The sequence below is a fragment of the Globicephala melas genome, chromosome 19, assembly GCF_963455315.2.
Source record: "Globicephala melas chromosome 19, mGloMel1.2, whole genome shotgun sequence".
NCBI classification, from domain to species: Eukaryota; Metazoa; Chordata; class Mammalia; order Artiodactyla; family Delphinidae; genus Globicephala; species Globicephala melas.
The window spans coordinates 3,563,886-3,580,196 of record NC_083332.1 but is presented as its reverse complement, the minus strand read 5'-3'; the positions used below and the strand labels follow the sequence as shown (position 1 = coordinate 3,580,196).

At 46.2% G+C, this 16,311-nt stretch overlaps 2 protein-coding genes across 7 annotated transcripts in view; one reads left to right on the top strand and one right to left on the bottom strand.

The window, feature by feature from the left end:
• The window catches only part of NLRP7 (NLR family pyrin domain containing 7), a 232,412-nt gene that overhangs the window by 64,429 nt on the left and 151,672 nt on the right, over window positions 1-16,311 (bottom strand). The window lies entirely within an intron of this gene.
• On the top strand, window positions 3,803-7,348 carry LOC132594043 (leukocyte immunoglobulin-like receptor subfamily A member 6). Its single transcript, XM_060289643.2, has 7 exons — window positions 3,803-3,907; window positions 4,067-4,102; window positions 4,286-4,570; window positions 4,718-5,020; window positions 5,248-5,544; window positions 5,811-6,113; window positions 6,835-7,348. The coding sequence occupies exons 1-7, from the start codon at window positions 3,874-3,876 to the stop codon at window positions 6,978-6,980; spliced, it is 1,404 nt and encodes a 467-aa protein (XP_060145626.1). The 5' UTR covers window positions 3,803-3,873; the 3' UTR covers window positions 6,981-7,348.

Sequence of the window (16,311 nt, the reverse complement as noted above, 5' to 3'; positions counted from 1 at the left end):
CACGGGGTATCAATGCTGGCATGCAGGAAATGCCTGGGTTCTTGCTGTAGAGACTCTTCCGTAATTAAAGTGTGGTAATTTCCCTCCTTACCATTACTGATTATTCTTGACTACTCCCCTTCTTTTTTTACTCCTGTGATTTGAGGCTACATCTGCATCGCAGGTTTGGGTCCACACCTGAAGTCAACTTCATGCTCTGCCACTTTCTTGTAATACATTTTGCTTTATTTCTAATTTCCACACTCACTGGTGTGTGCTATTGACCTCGATCCCTTCAGCCTAGAACCAGAATGTTTTAAGCAACTGAGTAAATGGGTGAAATTCAGGTCTAGTTTAAACACATAAATCCAAAACCATTTCCGAAAACCCTCTCTGGACCCCCTCAAGGCTTATTCCCCTCTAAAATGATACATGGAAGAGTTTCTGCCAAAATACCATCAGTTTGAATGAGCACAAGGTGGACTTCCCTGGTGGCGCAGTGGTTAAGAATCCACCTGCCAATGCAGGGGACAGGGGTTCAAGCCCTGATCCAGGAAGATCCCACATGCCATGGAGCAACTAAGCCAGTGTGCCATAACTACTGAGCCTGTGCTCTACAGCCCGTGAGCCACAACTACTGAGCCTGTGTGCCACAGCTACTGAAGCCCACGCACGTGCAGCCCGTGCTCCGCAACAAGAGAAACCACCGCAATGAGAAGCCCACGCACTGCAACAAACAGTAGCCCCCACTTGCCACAACTAGAGAAAGCCTGTGCGCAGCAATGAAGACCCGACGCAGCCAAAAATAAATAAGTAAATAAATTTATGAATGGGCGCAAGGTGTTTGAAGCAACAGCCAGGTGGTGCGCTGGCAAACCAGCTCTATGAAAACATCCCTTTTTCTCAGTGTTATGATTTGTGTACATTATCTGTTGCTTTGGTAAATACTCCCTTCATGCCCAACTTCAAGATGCCCGTTTGAATGCACTGGATACACAGTTGGGAACAGCATCAACTTTCACAAGAATGAGCCAACTGTGGCACCTCGCAGATGACCCTGAGGTCCTTCTATTCTGTAGGTCATAGTAATTTCCACCTCAATCTTATGCCACGGTTTCAGTGGAATTGTGATGCCCACATCCTAGTACATTCACATTAGACGTAAATAGAAAACAGAGGCATAATCAGTTGTGGGAGACACGCTGAGCCCGACATGAAGGTTTAACATAGGAGATGTGAGTCCAAGCAGGTCGGACACGCCCAGGTCTCTCACATGTATGCATTTCTCCCCTGCTGACCCCTTCACCTTTGCCCCTTAATGATAGTTTGGGTGAGTATAGAAGGCCTCACTGACAGTTAATTCCTTGACTGTATTTTCCCCATATCTTTTGGCGTTTTCTCCCTTCAATTTCCTTCCCTTTGCTGCGAAATAGCAAGACACATTTCATGTATAGACACATGCACGCTAGCAATTGTAAGTTCTTGCTACATCTCTGTAAAAGACCAACAATTGGCCTTTCATACTGTCGCAGACATTGTCCTCACTGATTTCATTCTGAAATTCACAATATCCATGGGCCCTGTTCTTTCTACTCCTCATCTACCTCAACTTTCTAATTCCAGTCTCTCCGAACTGCATCCTAAACAAACTCCTCAATATTGTATTCCAAGTTCATAATTGGCTCTTCAGCTGTATCTTCTCCTTGATGGAAAGAATATCTTGAGTGTATTAATGAAAGTATTCTTTTTTACCTGTAAGGTGTTTGCCTAATTCATTGCTAAAATCCTATATACTTCTGCAGTATAATCCCTTTTGCTGTTTCCAGAATTTATTTTCTTTCTTCAATTTTTCAGATGTGTAAACATGCTTAAATTAAAATGTTTCATATATTCCTAGTATTCTATCTCCTTGGATAGGATAATACAAGTTACTAACTCTGCAGATAGTCTTCTTAGCACTTTTTCTCAGTATTAGGATTTATCTCTTATGTTCATTCCTAATGCTCAGCTTCCAGACACGTGATTTTCTATAGAGAGTTTGTCCCAGGTCTGTCCTGACATTCAGAGATGAAATGGGTGACTTCTTGTGGCTGCCCTGCCCCACAGCATCCGCTCTCTCAAACTCAGCATCTGACTAGGCATGTACCTGGCAGAGATGACCCCAAGTGAGCCTCACACTCACAGGTGGGACAGATATCCATGTACAATTATAATGAATTGAAGCTGTTTTACAACCTCACAGAGGACACAGCTCAGTGCTGACCTCGGGGATGGGTCAGTGGGCAGAGATATCCCAGTGCCTGGCCACAAATGAGGTGAAGGGGCAACACTGATTCCAACCTTGACCTGAAGCCCTGACCCCTCCCTGCCTGTGAGGACCTGAGGTCCTTGTCCTTCCACACAGAGGTGGAAACCTCTATTCTAATGACCACTTGCTGGACTCAGGCACTGGTAGTCACTAAGCTTTCACCTCTTTTTTTTGTTGTGGTCCCTTCTCCATTTAAGAAACTTTCATTTCTCTTCTCCTATAATAGACCATGCCTATGTATTTCATACAAAACATAAGCAGCGGGAATGCCCTGGTGGCGAAGTGGTTAAGAATCCTCCTGCCAATGCCGGGGACACGTTTGAGCCCTGGTCTAGGAAGATTCCACATGCCGTGGAGCAACTAAGCCTGTGCACCACAACTACTGCGCCTGAGCTCTAGAGCCCATGAGCCACAACTACTGAAGCCCGCACACCCAGAGCCTGTGCTCTGCAACAAGAGAAGCCACCGCAATGAGAAGCCCACGCACGGCAACGAAGAGTAGCCCCCACTTGCCACAACCAGAAAAAGCCCGCACGCAGCAACGAAGACCCAATGCAGCCAAAAATAAATAAACAACAAAACCCCACCATAAGTAGCATTTCTCAGTGTCAGAACAGACGGGGGTCGTGAGTGGGCACATCAGTCATCCAACCTGACTGTGGGGTCTGACACCTTCACCCTCTCATACTGGTTAGAAATTAACCAATATTGGGTCCCACCCATGTCCTGGCACCACTGAGCCCACAACCTGTCTGAAGAGTGGGGTTCAAACAACATGCTGAAGGCGAGGAAACTGAGGCTCAGAGACATAACTTCAGGGCTCAAGGCACACGGGGGAGGATGACGAGGAATACTTAAATTAAATCAGCTTCGTCCCCCAAGTCAGAGCACTGACCCACTCTCTGTCCCATAAAAGTGAAGACAGGAGCATATAGTAAGGAGACAATGCCCAAGGATCAAGTGCCACCGAGCAGGCAGGAACGACTCAGGGGCTTGTTCCCAGGAAGGTGCGGTGGACGCTGTTTCAAGAAAAAGGGAGAAGTCCCTGAAGGGGGCTGAGACAGAAAGCAAACCCACACTCTGGGGCCAGGGGAGCAGGCATGTTTCCTTCCTTATTGCCCCGAACTTCTCCTCTGTGCTCATTGCCACACTGACCTCCACGGAGCTGTAGGCAGATGTTAAACGTGTCTCTCTGCTGATCTGAGCTCTGCGGTGCAGCAGGAACCTGCAACCTCCCTGAAGCATCGCCAGGGCCTGGGTGACCCCTGTCCATGGTGAGGAGCCCACAGGGACCTGCTGATGGACCAGCTGAGGATGAAGGAGACCCAACGGGGAGGCTCTGAGAGGGAAAGACGTGCCTGGGTCACGCTTATATGGAAGGGGCGTCTCAGGAAGACACCGGGTCTGTCATGGGAATGAGAGCCAGCCTCCGGGGGAGGGGCAGTTCCCCTTCCTGTGGGGCTGCTGATGTGACAGCCCCGTGACGGGGAGGACCAGCCTCCCAGTGGACACACCCTCGGGTCTCCGTCCTGAGGGCACCGTGGTCTCCTCCATCTGCACCGCCTGGACAACAGGGACGAGACGCCATGACCCCCAGCCTCACGGCCCTGCTCTGCCTCGGTGAGATGGAGGAGGGGGAGGGGAAGCCCCAGCCAGGGACGGACCCCTCCCCACAGCCAGGCTGCTCTGTCAGGAGACCCCAGGACTCAGGAGGCTCACGGGTAGGAGAGGCGCTGCTCAGGATTCAGGGCGAACCTCTCACAGGGGTCTCTCTTCCAGGGCTGAGTGTGGGCCTGAGGATCCAGGAGCAGGCAGGTGAGTCTGTCCCCAGGTGTCCCACCTCCCTCCTGATCATGGGGACAAGGGGCCACCCCCAGGCAATGGGGTGGGGAACACCAGTTCTGGGCTGAAGGAGGGGGAGTCTGGGAGGTTGTGGGCTGAGAGCTGGGGACCTGGGGGTGAGGATGTCTTGTGACACAACCTCTGATGTCCATCCAGGCACCCTCCCCAAACCCACCATCTGGGCTGAGCCAGGCTCTGTGATCCCCTGGGGGAGCCCCGTGACCATCTGGTGTCAGGGGACCCGGGTGGCCCCGGTGCTCCGTTTCCATAAAGAGGGAAGCTCACCTCCCTGGTACAGACAGGCCCCACTGGAGCACGCGGACAAGGGCAACTTCTCCATCTCATACATGACACAGGACTACGCAGGGAGATATCACTGTTACTATCTCAGCCCCACTGGCTGGTCAGAGCGCAGTGACCCCCTGGAGCTGGTGGTGACAGGTGAGAGGACACTCGGGGGTCCCAGCCTCTGGCTCTGCCCTCAGGAAGGGGGTCTGCTCTCAGGGGTGTGTCCCTCTCACAGCCCAGCCCTGGAGAAGGAAAGGGGCGTGTGAGCCCCATTTCACAAGCTCCCTCCTTCTCTCCTAGGGGCCCACAGCAAACCCACCCTCTCAGCCCTGCCGAGCCCTGTGGTGACCTCCGGAGGGAACGTGACCCTCCAGTGTCGCTCAAGGCAGGGACTGCACGGGTTCATTCTGACTAAGGAAGGAGAACCCAAGTCCTCCTGGACCCTGGATGCACAGCGAGGCCCCCAGGGGCAGACCCAGGCCCTGCTCCCCGTGGGTCGCGTGACCCCCAGCCACAGGTGGACGTTCAGATGCCACGGCTTTTACAGGGACACCCCCCAGGTGTGGTCGGCCCCCAGTGACCCCCTGGAGCTCCTGGTCTCAGGTGAGGAGGTCCCACCCTGGCCTCACGTACTTCTTGAGGCACGAGACAGATTATTAGATGCTTTTCTCCCAGGATTGTCCCAGATGAGAGGGTGGGGTGAGGGGGGAGCGGGGCGCACAGGACAGAGACACAGAGTGTGAGTGACAATGAGGCCTGGGGACCAGGATGGGAGAAGGGGCTTCATGGGAGGAACCAGCCCCTACAGCCCAGGGCTGGTCTTCCCCCAGGTGTGTCTGGGAAGCCCTCCCTCCTGACCCCGCAAGGCCCTGTCGTGGCCTATGGACAGAGCCTGACCCTCCAGTGTCACTCTGACGTCGGCTATGACAGATTCGCTCTGTCCCAGGAGGGGAGACAGGCCCTCCCCCAGAGCCCTGGCCGGCAGCCCCAGGCTGGGCTCTCTCAGGCCGACTTCCCCCTGGGCCCGGTGACCAACACCCACGCGGGCCGGTACAGATGCTACGGTGGACACAACCTCTCCTCCGAGTGGTCGGCCCCCAGTGACCCCCTGGACATCCTGGTGGCAGGTGAGGAGCCAGTGGGTCAGTCAGGGACCCAGACTCTGCACAGGCCCTGCCGGGGGAGCCCCAGCTGGTGATGATGGAACCAGGCGTGAGGGGTGCCCAGGGAGGGAGGGAGGGAGGGAGACAGAGAGAGACGGGGGTGGGCAGGGAGAGGGAGAGACTCAGAGAAAACAGAGACAGACAGAGATGAGGGGCCTCAGGGAGGCCCTGCTGAGTCGCAGTTCGGAACCAGGAGGCGGGCAGCCCCTCACCCCCCTTCCTCTCTCTAGGGTGGTTCCCTGACACGCCCTCCCTCTCGGTGCAGCCGGGCCCCCTGGTGGCCTCAGGAGAAACCGTGACCCTGCTGTGTCAGTCAGGGAGCACAAGGGAAACTTTCCTTCTGTCCAAGGAGGGGGCAGCCCGGCCCCTACTGCGTCTTAGATCAAAGTACCGAGGTGGGCATTTCCAGGCCGAATTCTCCATGAGTCCCGTGACCTCAGCCCACAATGGGACCTACAGGTGCTACAGCTCACTCAGCAGTAACCCCTACCTGCTCTCACACGCCAGTGCCCCCCTGGAGCTCGCGGTCTCAGGTGAGAGACCCTGACCCTGTCCTCTCTGACTCAGTCAGCTCAGGGCTCTGTCCCCAGAAATGTCTGAGGTAGTAATGAATGAGGGGACAAAGTGGGCCTCCAGAGAGGAGGACATTCAATGGCCCCTGACGCCAAAGTCTCATCACTGGATCCTGGGTCCTCAGCTGTTGAACCAGTGGGAACTCCCAGAAGTAGGAGAATAAGATTATAGGGTTCAATCTCAGACTGAACACAGAACACACAGCACTCAATTATTTCTGTCTTAAGAGACCACTTTTCTCACTGATCCTGAGCACCGGGGGCACAGCCAACTCTGTTCCAAAGTGATTCCAAAGCAGGTTCTGAATTCAAAGAACACGTGGCGGCTCAGAGAACCCAATGAGGAGAGCAGATGGAACCTGGCATATTAGAGGAAGGGCTCATTAAGGAACTGTGTAGAAGCTGTAATATGAGAATTGGAGGCACTGACGACACAGAACCCAGGAGAAGGGCTCGGGTCTCCCCAACTCCTCACTCACACCCTCACTTTACGATTCTCATGAGCAGCTGACACCATCCACCCGCCACAAAACAAGTCAGATCCCACGAGTGATGAAATCACTCAGATATGGGGCTGGGCTCCGAGGGTCATGTCCTGTCAAGGAGAGGCAGGTTCCCTGGGTGGACATCCTGGAGTCTAGGGTGACTGGGATCTGCTCTGACCGTGTGATCTCTCGTCCAGAATTGCTACCCTCACACCGCCAAGACTACACAGTGGAGAACCTCATCCGGATGGGCATGGCCGGCTCCGTCCTGCTGGGCCTCGGGATTCTGCTCTTTCAGGCTCAACACGACCACGGAGGAGCCCAAGATGCAGCCAGGAGCTGAACACAAGAGGGGGTCGTGCACCGTCCCGAGTGGTGGAGCCCTGTCACGACCTTATGTGCCCAGGAGGTTCTGGAAGAGAATCTGCAGCACGTGTTGTGTGAACTGTTGACCAGGGAGGGAGAGACATGGTGTGGGTGCAGGAGAAGGCCCAGGAGTCCCTGTGGAGGACTGGGCCTCGGATAACCATGGTGCCTTCCCTCCCCACCAGCGATGACTCTCCCTGACTGCCCCGTCCCCTCTCACCCCTGTGACGTGAGGCACATCCCACACGGCAGGTCTGTGTCCACACCTTACACACCTTCATGCTCTGGCCCACTTTCATGTAATATATTTGGTTGTTTTTAATTTCCACATGGCTGCTGTGTGCTATCGACCTCCATCCCTTCAGTCAGAAACAGAATGTCGTTTAAGTAACTGAATAAATGGGTGAACTTGGGGTCCTGTTTCGAACAGATAAATCCAAAACTCTTCCCTGACTCTCTCTGGACCCCTCAAGCACTTCTCTCCTCGTCAGATGACACCTGGTATCGTTTCTCCAGAAACATCATTAGTGTGAAGGAACACCGTGGCGTTTGAAGTGACAGCCAGCTGCTGTGCTGGTAAACGGGCTTAGGAATTTATCATTTTGTAAAAAGCCCAGATGTGTGGCATTTGTCTCTTTCTTCAGTGTAAATCCTCTCTTCGGGCTTCCCTGGTGGCTCTGCTGTTGAGAGTCCGCCTGCCGATGCAGGGGACACGGGTTCGTGCCCCGGTCCGGGAGGATCCCACATGCCGCGGAGCGGCTGGGCCCGTGAGCCATGGCCGCTGAGCCTGCGCGTCCGGAGCCTGTGCCACAACGGGAGAGGCCGCAACAGTGAGGCCTGCGTACCGCAAAAAAAAAAAAAAACCTCTCTTCGTGGCCAACCTCACGGTACGCGTATGAATGCGCTGAGGCAGAGGGGGAGTCATGCGTAGAATCGTCCTTCCCGAGGAACTGAGGCTGACCCAGCTGGGGCACAGCTCAGCGATGACCCCGATACACACAGACGTGTCCTGTATATACAGCATCGCGAGTAGATCGTGTCCACTCAGCTTTATGCCGGGTTTCCATGAAATGATCCTAGTCCTAGGCCTTTGCATCCTAGTCCGTCCCCATGAGAGGCAAAAGAGAAAACAATGGAAATATCAGTTGTGGGAGAAAACACTGAGCACTTTAAGTCCCAGTACATTACTGGTAGGTGTACTAACTGCCTCAGTCAATTTGGGGAGTAAATAACAATTATCGGTTAAAAGGAGAGACACACAGCTCTGACCCACAGTTACATAACTTAGGGAAAAGGTGGACATAACCATGAGTATACATTCAGGAGAACTGTGACAGAGGGGTCGTTCACATTAGACAAAATCATAGAAACAGATCTCACCAAAAATGAATGGACTGTTATACATATGCAACCGAATTTTATATGACAGAAAAATACACAAAGGTAAACGGCTACAATAATACAGATCAATTTTCAAGCCTGATGGTCAGTAAGTAAAGAAAAACTATAAGAGTGTACTTCATTACATCAAATTCAAAAGCAGACTATGTGGGACCCAACTAAACAATATAAAAATTTAAAGAGGAAAAATAACGATACCAGAGATATACAAAAAATCATGAGAATACTATAAACAATTCTTTGCTAACAAACTGGACAACCTAGAAGAAATGGACACGTTTTAGGAACATACAGCCCACCAAAACTGAATCGAGAAGAAATAGTTAACTTTGAATAGACTGATCACTACGACTGAAATAGAATCTGGCATTGACATATATACACTACCAAATGTAAAACAGATAGCTAGTGGGAAGCAGCCGCATAGCACAGGGAGATCAGCTCGGTGCTCTGTGACCACCTAGAGGGGATAGGGAGGGTGGGAGGGAGACGCAAGAGGGAGGAGATATGGGGATATATGTATATGCATAGCTGATTCACTTTGTTATACAGCAGAAACTAACACACCACCGTAAAGCAATTATACTCCAATAAAGATGTTAAAACAAAAAAAAAAACCTCCCTGCAAACAAACATACAGGACTGCATGACCTCATGAGAGAATTCTGCCAAACATAAAAAGAAGATCTTACGCTGAGCCTTCTCAAACACTTCCAAAATACTAAGAGGAGGAAACAGTCCCAAAGGCATTGTCTGAAGCCACAATCACCCTGATACCCAAAACCAGACAAAAACACTGCCAAAAAAGAGAATTACAGACCAATATTTCTGATGAATATAGATGCAAAAATGCTTAACAAAATATTAGCAAACCGAATCCAACAACACATAAAACGAATCACACACCATGATCAAGTTGGATTCATGCCAGGGTCACAAGGATGGTTCAACATACACAGATCAATCAGTGTGATACAACAGATCAACAAAAGAAAAGACAAAACCGATTCCGCACTAGGAACTCCAGTTGGAAGAGCCAGGTGCGAGGCCTCTGCACGTGGCCCCCTGGGAGCAAGTGAAACCAGACTAAACACAAAGTAAAAAACAAAAAGCCATCGCAGAGCTGTGACTATTTTCAAGGCTACTGTTTTTCTCTGTGAAACACACTGCCTTTGGGGCAAAACAAGGAAGAAGCTGGTGATTCTCATGTGCAGCACAGAAGGACAGCCACTGCAGGCCAGCCTCCCCAACTCTGAAGGCACTCCAGCCGTGTGGCTGACAGGGTCTTGGTGCTCCAGCCGGGTGTCAGGCCTGAGCCTCTGAGGTGGGAGAGCTGAGTTCAGAGACCACCAGAGACCTCCTGGCCCTATGAAATATCGATCGGTGAGAGCTCTCCAAGAGATCTCCGTCTCAACGCTAAGACACAGCTCCACTCAACGACCAGCAAGCTACAGTGCTGGACACCCCATGCCAAACAACTAGCAAGACAGGAACACAACCTCACCCATTAGCAGAGAGGCTGCCTAACATCATACTAAGCTCACAGACACCCCAAAACACACCACCAGACATGGTCCTGCCCACCAGGAAGACAACATCCAGCCTCATCCACCACAACACAGGCACCAGTCCCCTCTACCAGGAAGCCTACACAACCCACTTACCAACCTTGCCCACTGGGGGCAGACACCAAAAACAATGGGAACTATGAACCTTCAGCCTGCAAAAAGGAGACCCCCAACACAGTAAGTTAAGCAAAATGAGAACACAGAGAAATACACAGTAGATGAAAGAGCAAGGTAAAAACCCACCAGACCAAACAAATGAAGAGGAAATAGGCAGTCTACCTGAAAAAGAATTCAGAGTAATGATAATCAAGATGATCCCAAATCTTGGAAATAGAATGGAGAAAATACAAGAAACGTTTAACAAGGATCCAGAAGAACTAAAAAGCAAACAAACAATGATAAACAACACAATAAATGAAATTTAAAATTCTCTAGAAGGAATCAATAGCAGAATAACTGAGGCAGAAGAATGGATAACTGACCTGGAAAATAAAATAGTGGAAATAACTACTGCAGAGCAGAATAAAGAAAAAAGAATGAAAAGAATTGAGGACAGTCTCAGAGACCTCTGGGACAACATTAAACGTACCAACATTCAAATTATAGGAATCCCAGAAGAAGAAGCGAAAAAGAAAGGGACTGAGAAAATATGTGAAGAGATTATAGTTGAAAACTTCCCTAATATGGGAAAGGAAATAGTCAATCAAGTCCACGAAGCACAGAGAGTCCCATACAGGATAAATCCAAGGAGAATCATGCCAAGACACGTATTATTCAAACTATCAAAAATTAAATACAAAGAAAAATACTAAAAGCAGCAATGGAAAAGCAACAAATAACATACAAGGGAATCCCCATAAGGTTAACAGCTGATCTTTCAGCAGAAACTCTGCAGGCCAGAAGGGAGTGGCAGGACATATTTAAAGTGATGAAAGGGAAAAACTTACAACCAAGATTACTCTACCCAGCAAGGATCTCATTCAGATTCCACAGAGAAATTAAAACCTTTACAGACAAGCAAAAGCTAAGAGAATTCAGCACCACCAAACCAGCTTCACAACAAATGCTAAAGGAACGTCTCTAGGCAGGAAGCACAAGAGAAGGAAAAGACCTATAATAACAAACCCAAAACAATTAAGAAAATGGTAATAGGAACATACATTTTGAAAATTACCTTAAATGTAAATGGATTAAATGCTCCAACCAAAAGACATAGACTGGCTGAATGGATACAAAAACAAGACCCATATATGCTATCTACAAGAGACCCACTTCAGACCTAGGGACACAAACAGATGAAAGTGAGGGAATGGAAAAAGATATTCCATGCAAATGGAAATCAAAAGAAAGCTGGAGTAGCAATTCTCATATCAGACAAAACAGACTCTAAAACAAAGACTATTACAAGAGACAAAGAAGGACACTACATAATGATCAACGGATCAATCCAAGAAGAAGATATAACAATTATAAATACTTATGCACCCAACACAGGAGCACCTCAATACATAAGGCAAATATTAACAGCCATAAAAGGGGAAAGCGACAATAACACAATAATAGCAGGGGACTTTAACACCCCACTTTCGCCAACGGACAGATCAACCAAAATGAAAATAAATAAGGAAACACAAGCTTTAAATGATACATTAAACAAGATGGACTTAATTGATATTTATAGGACATTCCATCCAAAAACAACAGAATACACTTTCTTCTCAAGTGCTCATGGAACATTCTCCAGGATAGATCATATCTTGGGTCACAAATCAAGCCTTGGTAAATTTAAGAAAATTGAAATTGTATCAAGTATCTTTTCCGACCACAACACTATGAGACTAGATATCAATTACAGGAAAAAAACTGTAAAAAAATACAAACACATGGAGGCTAAACAATACGTTACTAAATAACCAAGAGATCACTGAGGAAATCAAACAACACCTAGAAACAAATGACAATGAAAACACGATGGCCCAAAACCTATGGGATGCGGCAAAAGCAGTTCTAAGAGGGAAGTTTATAGCAGTAAAATCCTACCTCAAGAAACAAGAAAAATCTCAAATAAACAACCTTACCTTACACCTAAAGCAATTAGAGAATGAAGAACAAAAACAACCCAAAGTTAGCAGAAGGAAAAAAATCATAAAAATCAGATCAGAAATAAATGAAAAAGGAATGAAGGAAATAATAGCAAAGATCAATAAAACTAAAAGCTAGTTCTTTGAGAAGATAAACAAAATTGATAAACCATTAGCCAGACTCATCAAGAAACAAAGGGAGAAGACTCAAATCAATAGAAGTAGAAATGAAAAGGAGAAGTAACAACTGACACTGCAGAAATACAAAGGATCATGAGAGATTACTACAAGCAACTCCATGCCAATAAAACGGACAACCTGGAAGAAATGGACAATTTCTTATAAAAGCACAACCTTCTGAGACTGAACCAGGAAGAGACAGAAAATATAAACAGATCAATCACAGGCACTGAAATTGAAATTGTGATTTAAAACCTTCCAATAAACAAAAGCCCAGGACCAGATGGCTTCACAGGCAAATTCTATCAAACATTTAGAGAAGACCCAACACCTATCCTTCTCAAACTCTTCCAAAATATAGCAGAGGGAGGAACAATCCCAAACTCATTCTATGAGGCCACCATCACCCTGATGTCACAAAAAAAGAAAACTACAGACCAATATCATTGATGAACATAGATGCAAAAATCCTCAACAAAGTACTAGCAAACAGAATCCAACGGCACATTTAAAGGATCATTCACCACGATCAAGTGGGGTTTATCCCAGGAATGCAAGGATTCTTCAATATACGCAAATCAATCAATGTGATATACGATATTAACAAATTGAAGGATAAAAACCATATGATAATCTCAATAAATTCAGAAAAAGCTTGTGACAAAGTTCAACACCCATTTATGATAAAACCTCTCCAGAAAGTAGCCATAGAGGGAACTTACCTCAACATAAGAAAGGCCATATATGACAAACCCACAGCCAACATCATTCTCAATGATGAAAAACTGAAATCATTTCCACTAAGATCAGGAACGAGACAAGGCTGCCCACTCTCACCACTATTATTCAACATAGGTTTGCAAGTTTTAGCCACAGCAATCAGAGAAGAAAAAGAAATAAAACAAATCCAAATCGGAAAAGAAGTAAAGCTGTCACTGTTTGCAGATGACATGATAATATACATAGAGAATCCTAAAGATGCTACCAGAAAACTACTAGAGCTAATCAATGAATTTGGTAAAGTAGCAGGAGACAAAATTAATGCACAGAAATCTCTTGCATTCCTATACACTAACGATGAAACATCTGAAAGAGAAATTAAGGAAACATTCCCATTTACCATTACAACAAAAAGAATAAAATACCTGAGAGTGAACCTACCTAAGGAGACAAAAGACCTGTATGCAGACAACTGTAAGACACTGATGAAATAGATTAAAGATGATACAAACAGATGGAGAGACATACCATATTCTTGGATTGGAAGAATCAACATTGATAATGACTATACTACCCAAAGCAATCGACAGATTCAATGCAATCCCTATTAAACTACCAATGGCATTTTTCACAGAACTAGAACAAAAAATTTCACACTTTGTATGAAAAACAAAAGACACCGAAGAGCCAAAGCAGTCTTGAGAAAGAAAAACGGAGCTGGAGGAATCAGACTCCTTGACTTCAGACTATACTACAAAGCTACAGTAATCAAGACAGTATGGTACTGGCACAAAAACAGAAATATAGATCAATGGAACAGGATAGAAAGCCCAGAGATAAACCCACACACATATGGTCACCTTATCTTTGATAAAAGAGGCAAGAATATACAATGGAGAAAAGACAGCCTCTTTAATAAGTGGTGCTGGGAAAACTGGACAGCTACATGTAAAAGAATGAAATTAGAACACTTCCTAACACCATACCCAAAAATAAACTCAGGATGGATTAAAGTCCTAAATGTAAGGCCAGACACTATAAAACTCTTAGAGGAAAACACAGGCAGAACACTCTATGACATAAATCACAGCAAGATCCTTTTTGACCCACCTCCTAGAGAAATGGAAATAAAAACAAAAATTAATAAATGGGACCTAGTGAAACTTAAAAGCTTTTGCACAGCAAAGGAAACCATAAACAAGACGAAAAGACAACCCTCAGAATGGGAGAAAATATTTACAAATGAAGCAACTGACAAAGGATTAATCTCCAAAATATATAAGCAGCTCATGCAGCTCAATATCAAAAAAACAAACAATCCAATCCAAAAAAGGGCAGAAGACCTAAATAGACATTTCTCCAAAGAAGACATACAGGTTGCCAACAAACACAGGAAAGGATGCTCAACATCACTAATCATCAGAGGAATGTAAATCAAAACTACAATGAGGTATCACCTCACACCAGTCACAATGGCCATCATCAAAAAATCTACAAACAATAAATGCTGGAGAGGGTGTGGAGAGAAGGGAACCCTCTCGCACTGTTGGTGGGAATGTAAATTGATACAGCCACTATGGAGAACAGTATGGAGGTTCCTTAAAAAACTAAAAGTAGAACTACCATATGTCCCAACTATCCCACTACTGGGCATATACCCTGAGAAAACCATAATCAAAAAGAGTCATGTACCACAATGGTCACTGCAGCACTACTTACAATAGCCAGGACATGGAAGCAACCTAAGTGTCCATCGACAAATGAGTGGATAAAGAAGATGTGGCACATATATACAATGCAATATTACTCAGCTATAAAAAGAAACGAAATTGAGTTATTTGTAGTGAGGTAGATGGACCTAGAGTCTGTCATACAGAGTGAAGTAAGTCAGAAAGACAAAAACAAATACCATATGCTAACACATATATATGGAATCTAAAAAAAAAAAGGTTCTGAGGAACCTAGGGGCAGGACAGGAATAAAGACGCAGACGTAGAGAATGGACTTGAGGACACGGGGAGGGGGTAGGGTAAGCTGAGACTAAGCGAGAGGGTGGCATTGACATATATACACTACCAAATGTAAAATAGATGGCTAGTGGGAAGCAGCCTCATAGCACAGGGAGATCAGTTCATGCTTTGTGACCACATAGAGGGCCGAGATAGGGAGGGTGGGAGGGAGACGCAAAGGGAGGGGATATGGGGATATACGTATACACATAGCTGATTCATTTTGTTATACAGCAGCAACTAACACAACAGTGTAAAGCAATTATACTCCAGTAAAGATGTTTAAAAAAAAAAAACACAAAACCACATGATCATCTCAATAGATGCAGAAAAAACATTTCATAAGATTCAACGCCCATTCATGATAAACACTCACCAAAGTGAGTACAAAGGGGACATATCTCAACATAATAAAAGCTATTTATGATAAACCCACAGCCAACATAATACTCAATGGTGAAAAGCTGAAAGCCTTCCAGCTGAATTGTGGAACAAGACAAGGATGCCCACTCTCACCACTTCTGTCCAACATAGTTTTGCAAGTCCTAGCCACAGCAATCAGACAAGGAAAAAGAAAAAGGTATTCAAATTGGAAGCAAAGAGGTAAAAGTGTCATTGCATGCAGATGGCATGATACTCCATATAGAAAACCCTAAAGACTCCACACAACAACTATTAGAACTGATAAGTTAATTCAGCAAGGTAGCAGGATACAAGATTAACACAGAGACATCTGTTGCTTTTCATTCCACTAACAGTGAAATATCAGAAAAAATGTAAAATATCAATCTCTTAAAATTGCATCAAAAATAAAATACCTAGGAGTAAACCTGACGAAGGAGATGAAAGACATATACTTTGAGAACTATAAAACATTGATAAAGGAAACTGAAGATAATTCAAAGAAATGGAAAGATAGCCCATGCTCTCAGATTGGAATAATTGATACAGGTAAAATGGCCATACTACCCAAAGCAATCTACAGATTTCACACAACACCTATCAAATTACCCATGACATTTTTCACAGAACTAGAACAAATAATCCTAAAATTTATATGGAACCACAAAAGACCCAGAATTGCAAAAACAATCCTGAGGAAAAAGAACAAACCTGGGGGCATAACCCTCCCAGACTCCAGACAATACTACAAAGCTACAGTAATCAAAAGAGAATGATATTGGCACAAAAACAGACCCAAGGATCAATGGAACAGATGTGAGAGCCCAGAAGTAAACCCATACACCTATGGTCAATTTTAGTATTCGACAAAGGAGGCAAGAATATACAATGGAGAAAAGACAGTCTCTTCAACAAGTGGTGCTAGGCAAACCGGACAGCTGCGTGTA

Excerpts from the sequence above, each read along its gene's own strand:
- LOC132594043 (XM_060289643.2), top strand. The coding sequence starts at position 3,874 with ATGACCCCCAGCCTCACGGCCCTGCTCTGCCTCG. Across the intron at positions 5,545-5,810 it reads CCTGGACATCCTGGTGGCAG|GGTGGTTCCCTGACACGCCC; the intron begins GTGAGGAGCCAG and ends TCCTCTCTCTAG. Across the intron at positions 6,114-6,834 it reads CCTGGAGCTCGCGGTCTCAG|AATTGCTACCCTCACACCGC; the intron begins GTGAGAGACCCT and ends TCTCTCGTCCAG.